The sequence below is a fragment of the Apium graveolens genome, chromosome 6 (assembly GCF_009905375.1).
Source record: "Apium graveolens cultivar Ventura chromosome 6, ASM990537v1, whole genome shotgun sequence".
NCBI lineage: Eukaryota > Viridiplantae > Streptophyta > Magnoliopsida > Apiales > Apiaceae > Apium > Apium graveolens.
Genome location: NC_133652.1, coordinates 87355509 through 87379134, shown reverse-complemented (window position 1 = coordinate 87379134; position 23626 = coordinate 87355509). Strand labels below are relative to the sequence as shown.

The 23626-nt window shown below is 35.9% G+C and overlaps 2 protein-coding genes across 2 annotated transcripts; both read right to left on the bottom strand.

Annotated features, from left to right (window-relative positions):
* Window positions 1-5301: 5301 nt before the first annotated feature.
* LOC141665295 (uncharacterized) lies at window positions 5302-6047 on the bottom strand. The gene is made up of 3 exons (XM_074471274.1): window positions 5856-6047; window positions 5483-5751; window positions 5302-5386 (listed from the first exon to the last, which is right to left on the bottom strand). Exons 1-3 carry the CDS (start codon window positions 6045-6047, stop codon window positions 5302-5304), a joined length of 546 nt encoding a protein of 181 aa, XP_074327375.1.
* A 3813-nt stretch (window positions 6048-9860) lies between these two features.
* On the bottom strand, window positions 9861-13359 carry LOC141665294 (uncharacterized). The gene is made up of 3 exons (XM_074471273.1): window positions 13264-13359; window positions 11649-11719; window positions 9861-11328 (listed from the first exon to the last, which is right to left on the bottom strand). Exons 1-3 carry the CDS (start codon window positions 13357-13359, stop codon window positions 9861-9863), a joined length of 1635 nt encoding a protein of 544 aa, XP_074327374.1.
* Between the last annotated feature and the right edge of the window lie 10267 nt (window positions 13360-23626).

Sequence of the window (23626 nt, the reverse complement as noted above, 5' to 3'; positions counted from 1 at the left end):
TGAAGGCAAGGGGCGTGGGAGCCAAGTACTTGATGCATAAATTTTGGTGGGTCATAGTTCTTGTAAGTTTATAACTTTCAAGTATTGTAGACATTACTGTAATTATTTATATATATTCAATATCAGGTGATTGCTATTTCCAAGTCATATGATATTGTGCTGATGGTTCCTGATGTTTCAAAAGTAAGAGTACTTCTTACCCTGGAAAATTTTTATGTAGCTAAAATAATTCTAGCGTACTAAAAACGTGGTCCTGATTACTAAGGTTTAGGTCACACTAGACATAGCTAACTTCAACTTTGACAAATATCGAAAAAGGGCTATCTGGGAATTGGATAATTTTCCATAGACATAAACAAAAAAAATATAAAACTAAGGATATCACTACTAGAATTCTGTCAATAGACATCGGTCCTTAGACATCGGTTGCTCAGACGACCGATGTTAAAGTTCATTTAGACATCGGTTATTTTAAAACCGATGTTACTTATTGTTTTAGACATCGGTCCAGAAAATAACCGATGTCTATACTTATTTTTCAAAAATGAAAACCGTTAGTTAGACATCGGTTTTCTATATAACCGATGTCTTTGTTTTATAGACATCGGTTGTATTTTACAACCGTTGTCGATGGTTAACTTAAAAAAAATTAAAAAAAAAACGCGGAAACTTTTCCCCCTTATTCCCCAAATATTCCCCCCCCCCTTAACCAAAAAAAAACCGTTTCTCCCCCCTAATTATTTTTCCTGTCTCTCTCTCACTCTCTCTGCTCTCTCTCCCACTCTCACTCTCTCTGCTCTCTCTCTCTCTCTGAGCTCACTCTCTCTGGTTCTCTTTCCCTCTCTCTTCCATCTCTCTGCTTCTCTCCCTCTCTCTCTTCCATCTCTCTCTATCTCACACACACACCATATCAGTTTATAATAAGTACATAGGTTTTAATTAAACCCCAAATTGAAGAACACCATCAGTTAATCAAAATCCATCTACGAGAAACCCGAATTTCTGAACAGGTATGTTTGTTCATTTAGGTTTGTATATTCGATTAGGTTACATTTGTTCAATTAGGGTTTGTTCATAAATTTTAATGGGTTTTTTCCTTTTTGAACAGGTTTTGAGATTCATTGAGCCAAATAAGGTTTGTACTCTAATTTTATATTTTTTCTTGAGTTGTTTTAAATATGCATGTATATATATTTATATAAATCTGCATTTTTTTTAACATAAATTAGGTTTGTGTTCTTGTGTATATATATTTAGGTTTGCCTAAATATATTAATTAGGTTTGATATTTGCATGTATTTTTCTTTTCTGGTTGATATCTTCTGATTTTTGTCCGTTTAAAGTTTTAAGTAATAGTATGTTTTTAAATTCGATTTTGTCCATTTGCAGATTATCTCATCAAGTCTCGGAATTTGACAGTGCCTGCACATTTTACTTCAAGAAGGAGGTTAGAAATTCTTATTCGTTTATTTTTTTCCTTTTTTTATATACATTATGTAGGAAGGGATTCACCAGTAACCGATCTGTCATTATTTATGTATACATTATTTGATTTGGATTGTTGTTTATGTATCAGATTTAGTGTATCGTTCTCTTTTAATAGATGAGATGCCATGAATGTACTAGTTGTCATTTGTGTAAAATCTTTCAATTTTTTAAGGGCATGTTTTTTATTAATTCGCGCTTGAATATGTGCACTTGTATTGATTATGCTAGTTAAACAATGTTGACTTTCTTGGTTTTGTTTATGTGCACTTGAATATGTGCACTTGTATTGATTAATTCGCGGTTTGATGTTGAAATGACCATCAGGTGGTTAGGTTGCTAGATTGCTGGTCATACATTTTCATTTATGGATAAGTCGTGGATATCGAAAGATAGGGATTCTTTAGAATTTGAAATTGGCGTCGAATAATTCTTGATTTTTGCTGAAGAAAATTGTAAAGATCCTAAAAGAATTCCTTGTCCATGTGGTCGATGTGTGAATTTTAAAAAATTCTCAACCAAAATCATAAGGGGACATATCTACGATCATGGTTTTAGTTTGGGGTATGTTGATTGGATTTGGCATGAAGAAAAATCTACTAGGAGTACTAGGTCTTCTATAGGTAGTACACGTCCTGCTTCAGACCAACCTATAGAGCACTTTGTTGCATCAGAAACTGTTGAAGTTTGTGAAGCGGCTTTTAATTCGGGTAATTACGATAAGGATTTATATGATTTTCAGAGGTTTGTTGTTGATGCGGAACAACCGTTGTTTGAGGGCAGCGAGTGCACAAAGTTAGAGTCAATGTTAAAATTGCACAACTGGAAAGCTAGGTTTGGTATTAGCGACACTGCCTTTACTGAGCTACTCTCTTCAGTTGGCTCGATCCTTCCCAAAGATAATGTGTTGCCTCCTAACGCATATGAAGCAAAGAAAACTTTATCCGATTTAGGTCTAGTGTATTTAAAAATTCATTCGTGTCCCAATGATTGTATACTGTATAGGGGCATACATTCTGATGCTTCTCAGTGTCCTCATTGCAAGCTGTCACGTTGGAAAGTACGGAAGAATGGCCAACTTAGGGTCAATGTTCCAGCCAAGGTCATGTGGTATTTTCCTATAATTCCAAGATTTAAACGGTTATTTAAATCTCCCTCTACTGTTGAACTCATGACTTGGCATGCAAATCAGCGAATAAATGATGACAAGATGCGACATCCGGCCGACTCTCCTTCTTGGAGGAATATCGATTACCGGTGGCCTGCCTTTGGTAGTGAATCTAGGAATATTAGGTTGGCTTTATCAGCGGATGGTATCAACCCGCATACTAATGGGTTAGTCAATCGATATACATGCTGGCCAGTAGTGTTGGTAACGTACAATCTTCCTCCGTGGTTATGCATGAAAAGGAAGTTCATGATGTTATCAGTTTTAGTTCCTGGTCCACATGAGCCGGGAAATAACATCGACGTTTATTTACAACCGTTGATTGATGATCTGAAAAAACTTTGGGAAGAAGGTGAACCAAACGTTTATGACGCTTATAGTAAATCATATTTCACTCTAAAAGCAATTTTATTGTGGACTATAAATGATTTTCCAGCATATGGAAACTTGTCAGGCTGCATGAATAAGGGTTATAAGAGTTATCCAATTTGTGGTGACGATACTGTGGCTAAATATTTAAGTCACAGTAGGAAGATGTGCTTCCAAGGTCATCGTCGTTATTTGCCTAGGCAGCACCCTTATAGGAGGCAGAAGGCGGCCTTTAACGGACAACAAGAGTTGGGGAACGCATGTCAACCCCTTTCCGGAGAAGAAGTGTTAGCGCGTCAGGAACGAATTGATTTTTGTTTTGGAAAAGAGGTGAAGAATTCGAAGAAGGTGGAATGTCCATGGAAGAAAAAATCTATTTTCTTTGAGTTAGAATATTGGAAATATCATCATGTTCGCCACTGTCTCGATGTTATGCACATCCACTACTAGAAAAAACGTCAATAGACATCGGTTAAAAACCGATGTCTATGTATGTAAAAATCCGATGTCTTCGTGGGTGATGTTAAAGACCCCCCATTTAACATCGGTTTTAAACTGATGTTAAATTGAGCATAAAACATCAGTTCCAAGTTTAAAACCGATTTCTATATCTTGATATTAAATTTCCCATGCATATCTAATCTTCATATATCATCATAATATGATATTTTTATCAATTTAAATATATGTGAGCTAAGCAAAATCTTTCAATTTAAACAATAACTGATGTTACTAGTACCAGTAACAACAGTTTTCATCAAACAACCGATGTTAATAGTACCTTTGACATCGGTTCTTCATTGGTAACTGATGTCTATTTTTGACAAACTGATGGTCTATGATGCTTAATAACATCAGTTTTTTGTTTCAAGTTTTTTTTTTGCTGTAGTCTTTAACATCGGTTTTTACTGATGTCAATGGTCACTAGAACTGATGTATCAAGCTTTGATAGACATCATTTTTTTATTTTGTAGCAGATGTTTATAGTATTACATTAACACCAGTTTTATGTCAAAAAATGATGATAAATGCTTTGTTTTAAAATCAGTTGGTTTGTATAAATGATGTCTGATCACCTGTTTTATCCATGCAAAAATCAGAACACAGATGCAAAAAATTGCCAGAAAACCAAGCAATTGCCATGTAACAACCAAATTCAGCTCCAATATTTACCAAACTATCATTCAATCCTCCAACCATCCAAATTAACATCCCAATCTCAAACATCCAAATTATCATCCCACCATACTAGCTACATAGTTTCAAATCTAAACCGCCAAACATGAAGTACTAGACATTCATCCATAATCTTTTCTAATTACTAGTTACAATCCGAATACATGTAACCAAAATAAAGGTGTTTTCAGATTGCAATATAGGTACCAGTCGCCAAGCTAGAGTCGCCAACAACTACATGATGGATTGGATATAATCAAGCGTCTCATAGCGAACGATGTCAAGGTCCTCCTCTGTATAGACTTGCGACTCTTGGAGGCCCACTGGAAACACAAATAAACCTATGTCATTCCTCAACCAACTGAAAATAATATTCATAGAATTAAGAAAAGTAAAAAATATACCTTGTCTAGCAGCTTCATCTCCTGGTCCTCAATTAAATCTTTCATATATCGCTATGACCACATATCCACATTCTGTGCCACCTAGTTGTTTAGGGCATCCCTATACATTCCAATAAATTGTTGACAATTAGTGACATCGAAGATTAATCATAATTCCATATTTTACAAAAATGAAAAATTTAAAAAATCGACTAAATACTCACAACAAGGTTTTTAATTTTGGGATTCTTGTTTACCCGTCCTTCTTGAGCATTATAAGATCTCACTGCCCTGTAAATGTTATAATTATAAAATACAGTGTCAAATCCAAGCAATTACCGATTACATCAATATATAATTGTAAATTGAAGTAAAAAATTACAGCATTAAAAGCCTTTTCAAGGTCCTGGGATGAGGATGAATGAGCAATGGATTCTAAGGATGAAAATTTCTGATTCCCAAAACACAATTAAAATCCAATGTAAACTGTTTTCATTATAAACAAATTAAAGTGAGCAAAATGTAATTTAAAAAATACATATCCGACAATTTTATATACATTATAATTAATTTACCAACAACTATATGACTAATCAAGGCCATACAATATTTTAAAATAGGACGCACAAAAAGAGACATACTTGTAGTTATAAGGCATAAAGTTCATCCGAAGAACTCCATATTTCAGCCTTTGCACAACATATTCATTAAATTCATCATTCAACTTGTATGTGGACGGATGAAGAAAAGCAAACATCGATGACAATCTCTACCCGGCCTATCCCGAAACACTGAATACAAATACCTAAAAAATAAAAAAAATACAAATTACATTTTCTGTAAATAGATCATTACTATATAAAATGAGACCAGATTTAAAAAAGTATAAAAAGAAGCTTACGCCATGTATGTTGATATAGCAGACTGTCCAATCATTTTAAACTCTAGCAATTCAAGTATGTTCTCATGAAGCAAATATATAGTTCTTTCAATTCCAAAGATTTGAAAATCACATGGAACCGGTGTCGAATTTCCACTTTCCTTCATCACTGTCGATGCAAATTTGTACAAAAGCCTAAAGCGAGGAGGCACATTGTCCTTTGGCTTCACAGAATTAAATGCATTATGCATTCTTTGCACCTCACTCACATTCCGCGCATTTTTCCTTTTCTGTAAATAAATATTTAAGCATATAACCGGTATTATTCACTTTAGTGCAAATTTGTACAACCTCCTAAAAATAATGACACTTGGTTTGTAATTAAATTATATACCTCGGAACCAGTAGTGGAGGTGTATATGATCATGTCTTTGGGCCATGCCAAATGAGAACCGATGGCTTGCTGGACGGTTTCTATCTCACCAACCACAGGAACAGGCACCAAAGCATCATCCTGGATGCTTCCGTCCACCCCAACACGAACAAATCCTGGTTCTAGAGGCACTCCATGAACCGCTCTACTCATTCCATCTCCGTCATCAAAAACAACACCAAAGCTACCTTGTTATCAATGCTCTCCACTGCCATTTCACATTTGTGAGGACCCTATAGTTTATAATTATAAATCAAAATAGACACTATTGGCTCAAACAATTTAATAACATGCAATATTATCATAGAAATCAATCAAGTATACACTGTAATTGTATACCTTTTGTCCCGGTGGACCAGGAGGAGGAATAATAACAACAAAATCTGCACCATCTTATCCTCAACGGTCATCAATTCATCTTCCATCAAATCTTTTGCAACTTTCCTTCTGTTCTTTTGTTCTTGTTCTTGTTCTTTTACCCCAGGACAACTTGCTTTTTCAGACATTGGTGAATGTAGATTGCCCCCAGCAACCAAAGCTTTCAACTCAGTAATTTGCAACTCAAGATTATGAAACTGCTCTTTGGTAACGTGATTTCTTGTCTGTTTCGGTAAATCGAAGTACAATGTTGGAGGTATGAAGTTTCCAACCCCACGAACCCTTCCCGCATGCTCGGGAGTTTCCAATACAGTGGTGAGTACATCATTAGTTCCATCCGGCTTGAATTCACCATTTCTTTGCTTTCGAGTAAGGAATCCTGTTAAAACCATGAGAGTAATTAGGTATGATTGGAAAATTAAAGAAGCAAAAAATTATAATAAGTCTTACAATTTGTTGAATTTTTTCTGCCAGTTCTGGGTCAAGAGTCCCATCTTCTGTCATACGGGCTTTTTTCCACATAATTGCCCTATCTGGCCTTTCTTCAGGCTCCAAGCTCCCCGAGCGTTTCTACAAAAATTAAGATACATTCATAAAATTGAAAATATGAATACTACAAGAAAAATGATAAGACTCTTACTTCTTCTTCTTCCAATCCGATGTATCCTTTTCTTGACACTCGGTGTGGATATTTCCGTTGTCCCACTCTTTCACTCTGTTTTTTATTCTCTTCCTGTATACAAAATAAATCTTGTTGATTACTGTATTTTTACAATTAAATCTACTCCCAAAAAATCAAAAAAAAATATGGTCCTAAATTTAAATATATATATATATATATATATATATATGTAAGTAATGCATACCTCCCACTCTTTTGTGACTCTAGCTGCAACAAATCGTCTCCATGCTTTCTTCCCGACAAAAGCATATTGCTTGGTGGCTTCTGTAGCTTCTTCTTCTGCCCAACAAAAGGCATCACATGTTTCGCTGTCAATTTAGCCTTAAAATTTCTCCATTTTGCGCCTGCCGACTGTAGAATCCTCTTCCGACTTTCAGGAATCAGTTTGAACGTATCCTGAAGCACAAATTTAACAAGTTCAGACAGTGCAAATTTTTTTAAATAAAAACCATGAGATTAATGTCAATTGCGATTGTAAATGACATACCTCAAGATCATTCCATATTTTTTGTTTCAGTTCAGGGTCAACCTTTGGCCAAGTCGGAATGTCAATTGGCACCATTGTCCTTGCCAGCATACCTATGTAGGACTGCAGTTTGTGTCGTTCGTCTCCAACTGGAACTGCAACTCGATTGAACCGCAAATTCAATTTCTCTCCCCGCGCTTTCTTCATCACCACTTTGTGCATAGCACAAACGCCTCGTGCTGCTCCAGATGTCCTGCTTTTGGTAGATTGTGTAGTACTTTCAGTGGGTTGTGGAGCTGTCTGCTGGGGAACAATGGTGTCCGCTAGAGCAACCGGGTCAGGATTTGGTACCGCTGGAACAATGGTGTCCGCTGGAACAATGTGATTTTCATCCAATGATTCTTTAGACTGTTTTTTAGATTTTTTTCCTTTCTTTACCATATTTCCTGCATTAACCAAAAGGAGTAGGAATAATAGATAAGATTATCATCATACTAGGATTATCATAATCATTCTAGCACAACACACATCTAATGCAAGATATATAATTAACTACACAATCGCCTTTTCAACGTATAACAACATACAGCAGAACACATAAAGCATTTACATATTTTTATCAATTGCTTCTACAAATTCTAATACTTACACTCATAATAAAACTCCAAGTAATAAAACTCCAAGTAATTATATCATATTTTTAGCATTTCATACATATCATACAACAAATTTTTAATCCTTGGATCGCTTCTTCAGCCAGATTCCTTCGCCATCCTTTCTTTTATTGCCAGCATTAGACTCTTCGTCGTCATCAACACCAGAATCAACTATGGGGATGTTAGAGCAGAATGGAGGGTTTTCTAGAATTGTGTCTCCAAGATCATCATCATTGTATATCTCGTGATAGTCTCTAGTTGTTGAGGTCAATACGACTGACCAGTTGGAATCAACGGGATCTTCGACATAGAAAACTTGTTTCACTTGATCAATGGACACATATTTGTCATTCTTGTGGCCATGTCGACTAAGGTCCACAAGTGTGAAGCCAAGTTCATCAGCCTTGACGCCTCTGTCACAGTCTACCCATTTGCACAAGAACAACGGGGCTTTAAATGAGTGGTAATCCAATTCCCATATTTCTTCAATCCTCCCGTAAAATGTCATATCACTCTCTACGGGATTTAAATCCTTAGCACTAGAAACTTGGACAGTCTTAGCAACTAACGAGACTCCACTATTTTGAACAACCCTAGCATCGTCTCGCTCCTTTGTTAAGTATCGGATTCCGTCAACTAGATAGCCATCATAAGTCAAAACAGTAAATGATGGTTTTCCTGCTAGCCACCTTATCGTTTCAGAAACACCTTCGACTTTCTCGTTAAATTCAGTCATAACTTTGTTCTCAAACCAATCAGCAAATAGCCTATTATGCTCCCCAATCATCCACTGAATAGTCTTTTTTTTTCCTTCATAAATTTTTTCAAGCAACTCCTTATGCATCCTTTGAAAATACATAAATTTTTTGGTTACAAACTAAAATAATGCTTATACAAAATTAATCAATAAAAGAAAAAGAAAAGTGACTTACTTAACATATGGAAACACTTCACTGTTGTTTAAGAGGACGTGTAAATGCGCCTCATCTCGTTCTTTCTCTTCAACAGATTTAACTGTTGCAGCCGATAATGGACCAGAAAGTTTGCCTTGGTCCTTCGGAAGTCCGGCAGTTGTCAAACTATTTCTAGAAAACTCAGCGCAAAATTCTACAGATTCTTCTTTCAAGTATGCTTCGGCTATACAACCTTCTGGAAAATAACGGTTTCGCACGTAACTTTTCAACACTTTATTAAAACGCTCAAATGGATACATCCATCTATAGAAAACTGGTCCACATAAACGCAATTCCCTGACCAGGTGTACTATTAGATGTATCATTATATCAAAAAAAGAAGGCGGAAATATTTTTTCGAGCTCACATAAGGTTAATACCACATCAGCTTGCAATTTATCAAGTTTTGATACGTCAACAATTTTGTTGCACAAAGTGTTGAAAGAGAAGCAGAGTCTTATTATGCTAACTCTAACATTCTTCGGAAGTACAGAACGAATTGCGACCGGGAGTAATTGTTGAAGGAGTACATGGCAGTCGTGAGACTTCATCCCAAATATCTTTAAATCTTCCATGGATACACAATTTCTGATGTTTGAGGAATGCCCATATGGCAACTTCATTGATGAGAGTGATTTCAACACTTTTCTTTTTTCAGCTTTTGTTAGAGTAAAACTAGAAGGAGGCAGATAAGTTCTTTTTTCTCCTACTTCTGGAGCTAAATCAGTTCTAACCCCCATTTCCATCATATCTAGCCGAGATGCCTCACTATCTTTGGACTTGTGTTTTAAATTCAGTAACGTCCCAACTAGACTATCGCACACATTTTTCTCAATATGCATAATATCGAGGCAAGTGACGAACGTGATGGAATTTCCAGTATTCCAACTCAAAAAATACTGACTTCTTCTTCCAAGCACAGTCCACCTTCTTCGACTTCTTTACTTCCTTTCCATAAGAAAATTTAATTTTTTCTTGTTGTGCCAACACCTCTTGTCCGGAAAGGGGTTGCCTTGGCTGTCCAAACTCTTGTTGACCATTAAAGGCTGCCTTCTTCTTCCTGTATGGATGATGCCTAGGCAAATACCGACGATGACCTTGGTAACATATTTTCCTACTATAAGGTAAATAGTTAGCAACGGTATCATCACCACACACTGGACAACCCAAATAACCCTTGTTGACACAACCAGACAAATTACCATATGCCGGGAAATCGTTAATCGTCCATAACAAAGTCGCCCTTAAAGTGAAAAAAGTTTTTGTGAAGGCATCGTATACATTCGGTTCACCTTCTTCCCAAAGCTTTTTCAAATCATCAACTAACGGTTGTAAGAACACATCAAGGTTGTTACCTGGTTCATGTGGACCGGAGACCAATATAGTTAACATCATAAATTTCCTCTTCATACATAACCACGGAGGAAGATTATATGTTACCAATACTACCGGCCAACAAGAATACCGATTAGTCAGCCCATTGTTATGTGGGTTAATACCATCAGCCGACAAAGCTAGTCGAAGATTTCTTGGCTCACTTCCGAAGGCAGGCCACCTGTAATCGATATTCCGCCAAGAAGGAGAGTCGGCAGGGTGGCGCATCTGGCCATCATGAATTCTTTGGTTGGAATGCCATGTCAACAACTCAGCTGTCGAAGAAGATTTAAACATCCGTTTAAATCTCGGGATGATCGGAAAGTACCACATAACTTTTGCCGGGATTTTATACCTTTCTCTACCATCCTTACCCACCTTCCAGCGAGATAGCTTGCACTCTGGACACTCCGAAGCAATCTCATTTACACCCCTGTATAGAACACATTCATTGGGACACGCGTGGAATTTTGTGTACTCGAGGCCTAAATTCGAAAGAGTCTTATTTGCTTCATATGTGTTAACAGGTAATGCATTATCCTGAGGTAGGAATGAGCCAACTGTAGAGAGAAGATCGCTAAATGCGCTATCACTCACACCGAATCTCGCTTTCCAGTTATGTAATTTTAACACCGAATCTAATTTTGTGAAGTCGCTGCCCTCAAATAAAGGTTGTTGAGCATCGGCCACAAACCTCTTAAAATCATGCGAGTCTTTATCGTAGTCATCGCCCCCTGATTTACCCCCCGGATTACGATATGCTGCTTCACAAACCACAGCAGCTTGTGAAGCACCAGCAGCCGCCGCTTCCGATGCAGCAGCCGCTTCTGATGCAGCTTCAAAGGCTGATTTAAATGCATCTGCATTCTGCTCCTCTTCATGAGGAGGCACTGTGCTACCAACAGACGACCTACCAGTCTTGGATCTATGCCAAATCCAATCAATATACCCAAGACTAAAACCATTCTCGTAGAGATGACCCCTTATTACTTTGACCGAAATTTTTTTGAAATTAACACATTTACAGCAGGGGCAAGGTATTTTTTTAGGATTTTTACAATTTTCTTCGGCGTAAATCAAAAACTTTTCAACCCCGACTTCATATTCCAACAAATCCCTCTCTTTTGAAATCCAATCTTTCTCCATATTCGTAGGATAACCTATTTCCTACCTAATTTCCATATCAAATATTTCAAAAAAACAACGTACAATTAGTAATATATATGTATTATTATGTATAATTACCGGCAAAGCAGAACACGACACTGATTGATTAAAATGATGAAACGAAACACAGAACAAAGCTGAGCACGCCACTAGACAATAAACATAGCAAATTAATATAATTTGTAATGAGCATAATTAACCACCACCCGACGCCGATGCTCATAAAGAATTAGCTTCCATAGGCCAAGAAAACTCTATTCACATGCTAACTATCATTTCTCAAACAAGAATCAGAACTTTTAGTGGGTTTATTAAGTACTTGCTCAAAGATTACATTCCCAAACCAACCACTTCTGCTTTTCTAACTCCTCCCAGGTAACCCTTCTTCTCTACCAGGTAATTATTTTCTTTATAAGCACCATATGTATGTGTTGGTGAAGTGTTCTTTTATAAAATTTTTTATTCCAAGTATGACATCAAAAATCAAAGTTGATTTTTATTACTGAAAAGGTAATGTCATTATCCTTTTCAGTAATCTGCTTGTATCGATTTGGTAGTACAAGACAGGGCATGCATTTTAATGTTTACATTATACTATCAATAGATGAAAGATGTTTACATTATACTATAAATTCTACACAGAACCATCTTCCTGTCATTTTATATGTAAAATATATGCTGTAACAACATATACAGAATAAAAAGCGAATTTCGTCTATCATCCCCTTACTATAAAATAATGTTTACATTATTTAACTGAAAATAACATGCATTTTCTAGAGAAAACAGAGAAAAGAGCAACAAAAATCCTATCATTTATACAAAATAAAATAAACAAAGACAAAGGCATAAGCAAATTAGGGTCTGCTATATGACAAACAACTAATATGTAACAAGCAACTCAAACAAGCAGATGCAGATAGTTTAAGCTTAAACTAATTAAAAATTAAAAAATTAGGGTTTCAAATTGAAACCCCCAATTCTGAAATTAGGGTTTAAAACTTACCTAATTCAAGCTTTAACCTCCAACTTAGCTTCAATCTCCGACTTGAACTACAACCTTAAACTCTGAGTTGAACTTCAACTCCGACTTTGACTTAATGCAATGAAACCCCCAAATCTACGAGAGCAATGAGGGAAATGAGAGCAACCTTGATGAGAGCAGCAAGGTGAAATCTACACAGGAAAGTGAAATGAGAGCTGGGAGAGAGATAAAATGAGAGATGAGAGAGTGATGAACTGAGAGATAAAATGTTTTTGTTTGTTTTTGTTTTCAGTTTTCAGTTTTTGATTTTAAGGGGGGGAAACACTTGGAGGGAATGAATAATTTGGTTAAGGGGGGAACGGGGAAGGTGCGTTAATTAATTTTTTTAAAACAGACATATAACATCGGTTGTGCTAAACAACTGATGTTTATAACAACAAAAGACATCGGTTGTCAAAAACCGATGTAGAAAACACCTTTTACATCGGTCAGAAAAGCAACCGATGTCTAAGAGGTGATGTCTATTCTACTTTTTCTAGTAGTGATCGAGAAAAATATGTGTGATAATCTGCTTGGGACGTTATTAAATATGCGAAAGTCAATTGATAGTGAGGCGGCACGTCGTGATATGATTGATATGGGTGTTAGACATGATTTAGCTCCTTAAGTAGGAGAAAAGAAGACCTATCTGCCTCCTTCCCCTTTTACTTTGTCGAAGGTTGAAAAAAAGAAAGTGTTGAACTCATTCTTGTCTATGAAACTTCCTTCTGGACATGGATCAAACATAAAAAATTGTGTATCCATGTCTGATTTGAAGATATACGGGCTTAAGTCCCATGACTGCCATATCCTTCTCCAACAACTCCTCCCTGTTGCCATTCGATCCGTTCTTCCGAAAAATGTTAGGGTCACAATCATACGACTGTGCTTCTTTTTTAATGCTTTATGCAGCAAAGTTGTCGATGTCTCGAAACTCGATAAATTACAGTCAGATGTAATAATAACCTTATGCGATCTAGAAAAAATATTCCCTTCATCATTTTTTGATGTAATGTTACATCTTATTGTCCACTTGGTCCTAGAAGTGCGTTTATGTGGACCGGTATTTTATAGATGGATGTATGCCTTCGAACGATTCAATAAAGTGCTAAAGAGCTACGTACGAAACCGATATTATCCTGAAGGTTGTATGGCAGAAAGCTACCTTAAAGAAGAATCAGTAGAATTCTGCACAGAATTTATGAGCCAGACTTGTACAACTGCCAGCATTCCAGTTGAGCAAGGCAAGCAATCTGGTCCATTATCTGCCGCGATAATGGACTAGAGGTCGTGGAAGAAAAAGAGCGAGATGAGGCTCATCTGCATGTCCTTCAAAACAATGATGAAGTGTATCCCTATATCGTGTACGTTTATTTTATTAACTTGTCCTATTTGTTTGAAGATGTAATTTTTGTGGGTTATTTCTAATATTTATGCATATTCTCAGAATGCACAAGGAGTATTTGGATGAAATTTACCGAGGGAAGAAAAAAAGTGTTCATTGGCTCATGGGAGAGCACAATCGGCTATTTGCCGATTGGTTTGAAAAAAAAAGTAGGTTTTGTGTATTGTCTACTTAAATAGTTGTTAGTTGTAGTTTGCAACTGATGGATTTTTTTATTATATAATATTATGTATAGGTAAGTAGTGAAATGAAGGGAAATCCCGATGCTGTTTCAGAGACGATACGATGGCTCGCTGAAAAACCATCATTTTCTGTTTTAACTTATCAAGGTTTTTCAGTCAATGGAGTCTGATACTTTACGAAAGACCGAGATGATGCGCGGGTTGTTCAAAACAGTGGAGTTTCTGTGGTTGCTAAGGCAGTCCAGGTGTCCAGTGCGAAAGATTTAAACCCCATTGAGAGTGATATGACCTTTTATGGCATAATCTTGGAAGTATGGGAGTTGGATTACCATGAGTTCAAAGCTCCACTCTTCTTGTGTAAATGGGCAGAGAATGATAAAGGCATAAAGATCGACGATCTTGGCTTCACACTTGTGGATTTCAATCGACAAGGCCATAAGAAGGATAAATATGTCTCTGTTGACCAAGTCAACCAGGTGTTTTACATTAAAGATCTGGTTGATCCTACTTGGTCGATCGTGTTAACTTCCACAACTAGAGACTATCAAGAGTTGTATAACGACGATGATTTGGGTGACACGATCATGGAACATCCTCCCTTCTGCTCTAACATCCCTGCTTCTGATGTGACCAATGAAGATGTTGCGTATAGTATTAGGCCTAATGTTGAGGGAATTTGGGTTAAAAAATGATCCTGTTAATTTAGCTCTCTGTACTTTTTGCTTATTATAATTTAATCAGCATATTTAATTTTCCTTTGTAATTTTTTTGAGTAAATGAATTATAGTGACTAATGCATTTTTCTTTTGTAATTTTTCTTTTATAATTTTTTTGTATTTTATTTTTGTATTTGTTTTGAAATTTTCCAGTTGTAATTTTGAATGCATTTTTATTCATGCATATGTAATTTTGAATGTATTTTAATTCATGTAGAGTTTCATTTATTCAGTGACTAATTATTTCTTGTTTTATTATTCAGAGTGAAGGACAAAAATGGCAAAGAAACAGAGAACCAACAAAAGCAAATCTAAAAAAGTTAAAGAGGTCGAAGAACATTGTGATCAGGAGGTTGAAGAGCACTGTGATCAGGATGGACAAGCACCAAGTGAACCTCAAACTGAAAAGCAACAGTCTGAACAAGAAACAACAACTAATTCTAATTCTGCGAAAAGAAGGTTGGGAGCTGCACGAGGTGTTTCCTCTCTTAAAAAAGTATTGGTAAGGAAGGCCCAGGGCAAGAGATTTAAAATCAGATACAATGAGTTTGGAGTTCCTGTCGGAGATACTAGGTGTACCTTACAGTCCTACATAGGGCACCTGGCAAGAACTATGATTCCTATTGACATTGACAGCTGGCCAAATGTGGATCGGGAATTGAAAGATAAATTATGGCTTGATATTAAGGTATTAAATTATAGTTGACACACACAACTTATTTTTAGTACTACTATCTAAGCCTTATAAACTTGTGTATTTTATTGTCCATAGGGTACATTTAAAGTTGCTCCGGAAAGTGAGGTTATGGTGCTTAAGTCTGCAGGAGAGAAGTGGAGACAGTTTAAAACTGATTTAACAACTAAACACGTGATGCCATATGCTGAAAAAAAGAAGAAACTGAAGAGGCCTCCAAAAAATTATCGGTTTGTGGGTCAAGAAGCTTGGACGAGATTTATCACGCAGAGGACAGGTGATAAGTGGCTGGTATGGATGCATTTTCTTTGCCAGTGTACCCTTTTTAGATTTAGAATATTTACTTGGATATAATTATTCGTTGTATGATGCGAAAACTACGCACCCTGCAGAGCGAAAGAGTGCATAATCGAAAATATCATCATCGTTTGTCAAGGAAGGGTTACATTAGTTTACAAGAGGATGAAGTAAGAACCTAGCTATAATTTTTTCTCATCTTCAACAAATAAAACACCTTTTAATTTTTTCTCATCTTAAACAGATAAAGAAAGGCAAACTGAAGCCCGAGGAGAAACCAGATCGGGCAATATTTTAGAAAAAGGCTCGAAAGTCAAAGCTAGATGATGAGGAACTTGATGAAGATAAAGAAGCAGTATTTGCCAGAATTGTAAGTAAAAATTATGAAAAAACTGCATTTAATCGAGAAAAACAGATTATAATGAGAAATCTGTTTATTCCTTCATTATTCATAATATGTCCCTAAGATCTGATGTGTATTCATATCTGCATTAGGATGAATTACTCGAAAAGAAGGAGAAGGGTGAATTCGTACCATCTGGAACTGATGATGTGTTGACTACGGCACTCGGAACTCCTGAGCATTCAGGCAGGGTTCGAGGAGTTGGAGGTTTCGTCACCCCAAAAATGTTCTTTAATCTGCCGAAAGAGAGAAAACCTGCAATTACCAAGGCGGAGTTGTTGGCCCGTGATAGAGTGCTACATGAGGAGTTGGTAAGAACAAGGCGGGAAATGGCTGAGCTCAAGTCATTGTTTACAGGATCTAATCAGCAGTCTCCGAATTTTTCGGAGAGAGCAAGTTGCCAACCAGTTGAAGGAGAACCAAAAGCAAAAGAAATATTGGTGAATGATGATTGTCTTGCTTATGATCAACCCCCTCCATCAGAAAAGAAGGTACATTTCACATATATTATTTTAATTATACGGTTCTTCAAATTATAGAGTAATTATATAATTTACTCCTTACAATTATAGGGTCCACAAATTTGTGAGCTTTCGGTGGATAGCATCGAAAATAAGGTTGCTTTTGGTACTGTTTTCGAAGATGATGAAATGAATGTTTCGGTTCATGGAGTGCCCCTGAAGCCTGGACATGCTCGTGTGTCGGTTGATGGACATATCCAACCAGATGCTTTAGTTCCCGTGCCTATACCTGGTGAAATTGAACATGTTCGTGAAGCCAATGGTTCACACTTGGCATGGCCTCGAAATTTAATCAGCCTACGGACAATTGTGGTATTTACATGTGCTTGTTGGTTGCTAAAGTTGTATAAAAGTTGAAAAATAGGGGTTAATTAGGTGAATAAATTTCTACTTATATTCTTTCATTTTTTTGTAGAAAAAGAAAAGAGATGTGTCGCAGTCAAAGAACAAGGTATTGTACAAACATGCTACGACATTTATGAAAGCCAGCGGGGAATCTATCCCTATTCCATGTGATTCCGATATGTTTGGAGTTGAGAAGACAATATATATATTACATGAGAATTTAAAAGCATTGTTAGAGTTTGACATGATTGGACAAGCTGCGATATCTGCGTATATGGCGTAAGTAATTTATTTTCGTGGTTATAGGTTCTGTTTGAATTATCGCACAACTGGTCTGCTAGTAATTTTAATTTCTCCCACATTTGTATAGGCATTTGCATAGTACAATTAAGAGGGTTCGCAAGAATGATGATGTGGTCCTGTATGGATTTTTTGATCCTGGCGCCAACTTTAATTTGAATGCTGATTTTCAACGAAATGTTGGTAGTCGGTTGAAAGAGGGTAATCAAAATCACATATTCTTCCTGCCACATAATCATCAGTAAGTATTTTTAAATGCATATTATAATCTATTAATTTAATTTTCTTTTAGGTTTTCAGGCTATTTTTAAAAAATATCTGACTTGTGTAAATTTATAATAATACAGTTGTCACTGGATTCTGGTCGTAATATGGGATGGCGACATTTACATTCTCAATCCTTTGCCTCATCCAACTCATTTTGATGATTTAGAAAAAGCTTTATCAGAGTAACATTATTCCTTTTATTTTTTAGGTTGTTTTCATTTATTTCTTGTATTCGAAATATGACTCTTGACATCGTGTCATTATAATATGCAGGACAATAAAACAAGTTAATTCTCAAACAGGAAGGGGTAACAAAGCTCCTAAAATCAAGAATCTTGTAGTAAGTAATTTATATTATAATTTTTATAGTACGACAGGAATTTTGATTTAATCAGTTTGTAAAGCCAGTTTTTTTTTATCTTAACAGGGATCCCCGAAACAGCCTGGTGGGGTTGAATGTGGTTATGTGGTCATGAGGTACATGAAGGAAATTATTGAGGACAGAGAAATTTCTTTTACTTCTAAGGTCCGTACATTCATTTTTGTATGACTGAATGTGGCATTTTAGATGCATTTTTTTTATGATTTCCCTTTTCGGTTTACTCAATTTTTAGTGGGCGACCAAGACTCGCAAGTCTTACACTCTAGAGGAGCTAGACCAGGTTCGCTGTGATGTTATCGACTTCATTCAAGACAAAATGTAGATTGTAAATTTCCTTGCCTCGCTACTGTAAATTCTGGTTTCATAATGTACTTGATGATCGAATTTGTAAGATGCATGTTTGACAATGTGTTAGAACTATTTTCGCTATATATTTGTTGTTGGTTGGTTAATGTAGATGTTCTGAATTTTATAGTAGATGTTTTAGGTTGTTGATTGGATAAAAACTGTTGTTGGTTGAATCTGGGTTAATTGTTGGTTGATGAGGTGAAAATTGTTGGTTGGTTGGATGGAAAATTGTTGGTTGGTTGGATGAAAAATTGTTGGTTGATTGGATTTTACCATATGGAGTTTTCTGGTTCATGCAAAAACAGAGATGCTCAGTTTAATTATAATAGAAACAGACATCACATTGTTATTAGAACCGATGTTAAAAAACCATAAATAACATCAGTTTACACATATAAAAGCAATGTCTTAAAATCACAAAGACATCAGAAAAATAAAATATTCGATGTTAATAAAGGAATATTAGCACATGAAAACAGGGTAATAACATCGATTTAAAAATAAACACCCGATGTCTATTTATCATACTAACATCGGTTTTTTAGAAAACAACCGATGTCTATTATCAACATTGACATCGGGTACTTAGAAAATGATCGATGTTTATTATCAACATTGACATCGGGTACTTAGAAAATGATTGATGTCTAATAAGATATAGACATCGGTTTTTTATTTTTAACCGATGTTATTTTATAAATATTGATTGTGTGTTATAGTTTTAAACAGGCCTAATCGTCCTAATATTACATTTCTGAACTCGACATTAAACAATTATATAACATCAATGTGAATTAGACATCAGAAATTTTTCAGAAACGATGTGTAATATTACATAGACATCGGTTTTTAACCGATGTCTATGAGAAAATACATTTAACATCAGTCGCGAAGACATCATACATTTTTTACATAGACATCGGTTAAAAACCGATGTCTAAGGTCTTTTTTCTAGTAGTGCCTCCCCCATTATCAGTGCCATAAATCACCTCATCTAACTCATAATGATCCACATACAGATCAATTCGACCTAAACCTCTATGTATCTCAACCATCTCTCTCACTGAATTATCATCAAACAACAACCTTGTACCATTTTTCCATGTTTTTCCATCAGTTTTGAAGTACACTAACTCACTAGGGTGATACCTAAATTTACCAGCAAACTCATCCAAATGTCTAAAAGACAACAAATCAGTATCAAAATCCTCTAGGACATCAACTTCACCACCAACATACTTGACATTAGGAATAGGTGCAAAATCACCATGGTGGTGTATGTATAAATGTACCTTCGACATTGAACTGTAACATGCAAATAAATACAACAACTGAGCACGAAATGCATAATTTCAGATTAATCAAATTAAATACAACAACATTACTTACAGATTCAGATTAAATTCAACAACATATATACGAACATTGTAAATCAAATATCAAAATGATATTACACATATATACCCAGATAACACAACAATCGAAGTTCAATATGCATACATAAGTGTTGTTGAGATTCGATTGAACATACCTCTTCAGTTTGAGACGATTTGAACCAACTCCGGGGGGTTTTCGCACTCGATTCGATATTTAGGGTTTCTCTCACACCTCAATTAAACTTCGATTGAACATATTAATCCCTAATTTGGTAATTTACGGGTCAATATAGTTTTATTTCTAATTGTTATTTTGTTATTTATTTTTCTTTTGTTTAATTTTTTAATTGTCGGCTCTAACTCACATTCCACGTAACACCACCGAGCCACTCTGTCCAAGAAACGTTAGCCACGTCACCTTCCCGTCTGGTCAACTGGTCAAACTAACAGAGATATCATTATCGGTTACTAGAGTGGTACGGTTGAGACCCCGATAAGATTAATCAATTTTTTGATACTATAGCTTCACTTCAGTGACCAATTTGAGATTTTTCCCGGAGATTAATTGATAAATTCATATTTTAGTTATGAATTTCTTTTATTAACTATCAAATAGTATATAACAATTAAGATTTAAATTTAACATTTTTAAACGAGTGTTCTGTCATAATAAGCAATCGTAAGCAAACTATTAATCTGCGAAAAATATCAAAATCATATAATTATAAAGTGGGATAAATATCAAGTTCATGACTGATTGCAGCCAAATGACTCAGTTTGGTCACTGACTACAAATTTGACTCACTTTACTCACTCATTTAATTAAAATGTACAGGCCGTTAAAAGTCAATGAAGAAATTGGTCAGACTTAACGTTAAACGTTAAGTTTTCCATCTGACGACACCTGTCGTTGATGTGGCAACACCTGTCGCTGAAGTGGCAACACCTGTCGCTGAAGTGGCACCTATCCAAGTTAAAAATTAAAAAAAAAGAGTATCAGTTATGTCAAAGAAAGGGAGAAGAAGCGGGAATTGAAAGAGGGGAAGAAATGAAACCCTAATCCTCTTTTTTCTTGAAATCGATCGATTGCTTGCGTTTCTGGGTTGATTGTGGAAGATTGAAGAACAACTGACTGATTGCTATCATCAAAGCACCGTATAAGGTATGTATTGATATATATATACACACTTACGATTTCTGTATGACATGCATACTGAGTTGTGCTTATTTGACACCATATTTAGTTATTCAGTTGAACATCATCTCGTGTTTGTTGTTTACTTAGTTTGTTTGTAATAAAAGTGTGTAATCGAAGTTATATAATCTTTGTTATGTAGGAATGTCTTCTAGGGTTACCCTTTATTTACATCACCGTGGGGTTTTTAAAGTTGAACCCGTGAAGGGTAATGCTGGGTATGTCGGGGGGTCTGTAGAAGTAATTGAAAATGTTGACACTGATGTAATATCTGTACTGGAATTTGAAGATTATGCAGAAAAATATAATTATAGCCTAACTGATTTGTACTACTTCCAAAATGATGGTCATAGCTTCAAGAAAGGTATTAGATTATTATATGATGAGTCTCCATGAGGGATTTAACTAAATTGTCTCTACCATTAAAAAAAATGAATGTTTGTGTGGATCATCAAATCAATCTACTGATAAACCACCAACTACTGGTAAGGAGGGCCTTACCTGGTATTGTCATTGGTGAAACCAAGGGAAACATCCAAGGTTAAAGCATCTACTGGGAAAGGGAAGGGGAAATAACAGATGAAGAACAAGTCTCAAAACCAAGAGAAAAGATAGGCCCTTCTGGATGGCCAAAAAATGTCAGCAAAAACAAATTGAACCAGTGATTGAGGAGGAAGAATTTGCTGGTCAGCTAGAAGACATCCTTGCAGCCTATGATGACAACATTCTTCATGATACATTATGATGAACTTGATTGAGGCTTCTAAAGAAAGCAACAAAGTGCCTAGCAACCATGAAACCTTGACTACTCAACCTACTCCAAGGACTCAGTCATTTCAGGAAATGCTCTTAGGAGGCTTGTGGAGGTAAACTATTCATGCCTAATCCTGGGTTTGTGTCAACAGGCCATATGTCAAATGGGACTCCATGTGTTAGTACTCCACCATTTAAACATGGTGATGCACAATGTAACTCCTACTATGGCAGCAGATGGACCGAGTACAGAGAATACCATGGAAGGCCTTGCTGAAGAAGGTGCTGAAGTAGACAGTGGAGAAGAAGGTGATGAAGAATCGGAAGAGGTAGATCATGAAGAATCAGAAGGAGAAGAAGAGGGTGATGAAGTCATGTCTGGAGAAGAAGAAGAAAGCGATGAAGATGAGGTGGAACCAGAACCAGGAGGAGCAACAGATTATGGTTGAAGACAAAGTTCACTTTTTAAAAATACGCGGATGATCCTGTCAACCTTGATGATGATTAAGGGTTTTTTAATTATGAATCTTTATATTTTTGGGTTTAGTGTAATCAGTCCAAACAATGTACTTATGTTAAGTATGGTCAGTTAAATCATAACTCTGGGATGGCTATATTTTTGTCTTAAGTATGGTCAAGTAGACCTTATTTTGGTATGGTTAAGTATGTAAAACTTATGTTTCAAATTTGGGACCATGTAATGACTGAATGAAGTTATCTACATTAGCAGCTTATTTCACACCAATCTTCATAATGCTATAATTGCATTCATTCCATTCATTTAAATATTGCTAGTACATGGACACTGAGCCATACTGATGCATTACAATTGCACAAAATTCATTAGTGGCAACACAATATGAAGCCATCCACTAACTGAAATTCACACCACTAACATACAAATTACATAACATAGAGCCATCCACCATTCACATTCTTCTTCTGCTGGGACTTCATCACCAACACAACAATGAACACAACAGTTACAATCCAAATATCTTTAGTATCTTCCAATACTTGCCAATTTCACTTTCTTCTCCCTATTCTTTTCCTTCTTCTTTGCTACTTTTTCTTCGAGCATCACAATCTTCTCTTCGAGCAACTCTATCTTTGCTTCTAAGTAAATTCTTCGATTATTGAGATGAGTGATAACTTCAGCATTCCTTCCCCGAAACTTCGTATCATACCATTGAAATAGTCACACCTGCTATCCTGCAAGTTTCAAATTTTAATTTTTTAATTCAATTAATTCACTAACATCATCTTTAATGTTATCACAAATGTCTTACTTGGGAGTAAGAACACGTATAAAACCTTCGTACTGGATTTCTCAATGACCAAGACGTATACATTTTTCCCCTATCACCACAATCGCAAATGAACCCAGAAGAGTTTCTTGAGGACATGGGGTGAGAAGATCTTGATGTGCTTGTTGTTGCCATGGAAAAGAAGAACCCTAAAATTTAGGGGATAAATATCAAGTATGGGTTGTATGTATATGTATATAAAGGGCAGATGTAGCCGTTGTACAGTCCACGTCATCTACAGCTCAGCTGATTGGTCTCTGTTCATGCCACATCAGATCTGACCGTTACAATCTTCATTGACTTTTAACGGCCTGTACATTTTAATTAAATGAGTAAGTAAAGTGAGTCAAATTTGTAGTCAGTGACCAAATTGAGTCATTGGCTGCAATCAGTCATGAACTTGATATTTATCCCATTATAAAGTTAAGCGCGAATATCCTGACATGATCCTAATTCATCAACTTTTAGTATAAAATTTATCCCGCGGATATAAATTCTTGCAATCACGAACCACTTTTTTTAAATTTAATCACCGTTTCGG

Bases quoted from the DNA above. Each gene is read 5' to 3' on its own strand.
- LOC141665295 (XM_074471274.1), bottom strand. From the start codon at position 6,047: ATGAGTAGAGCGGTTCATGGAGTGCCTCTAGAACCAGGATTTGTTCGT. The intron at 5,752-5,855 runs GTATATAATTTA...ATTTATTTACAG, and splicing joins CCTCCACTACTGGTTCCGAG to AAAAGGAAAAATGCGCGGAA. The intron at 5,387-5,482 runs GTAAGCTTCTTT...TTTATTTTTTAG, and splicing joins GCTATATCAACATACATGGC to GTATTTGTATTCAGTGTTTC.
- LOC141665294 (XM_074471273.1), bottom strand. From the start codon at position 13,359: ATGGATACACAATTTTTTATGTTTGATCCATGTCCAGAAGGAAGTTTC. The intron at 11,720-13,263 runs GTAAAAGGGGAA...TTTATTGTCTAG, and splicing joins TTTTTTCAACCTTCGACAAA to TGGCGTGCTCAGCTTTGTTC. The intron at 11,329-11,648 runs GTAATTATACAT...GATTTGGCATAG, and splicing joins TGTCGTGTTCTGCTTTGCCG to ATCCAAGACTGGTAGGTCGT.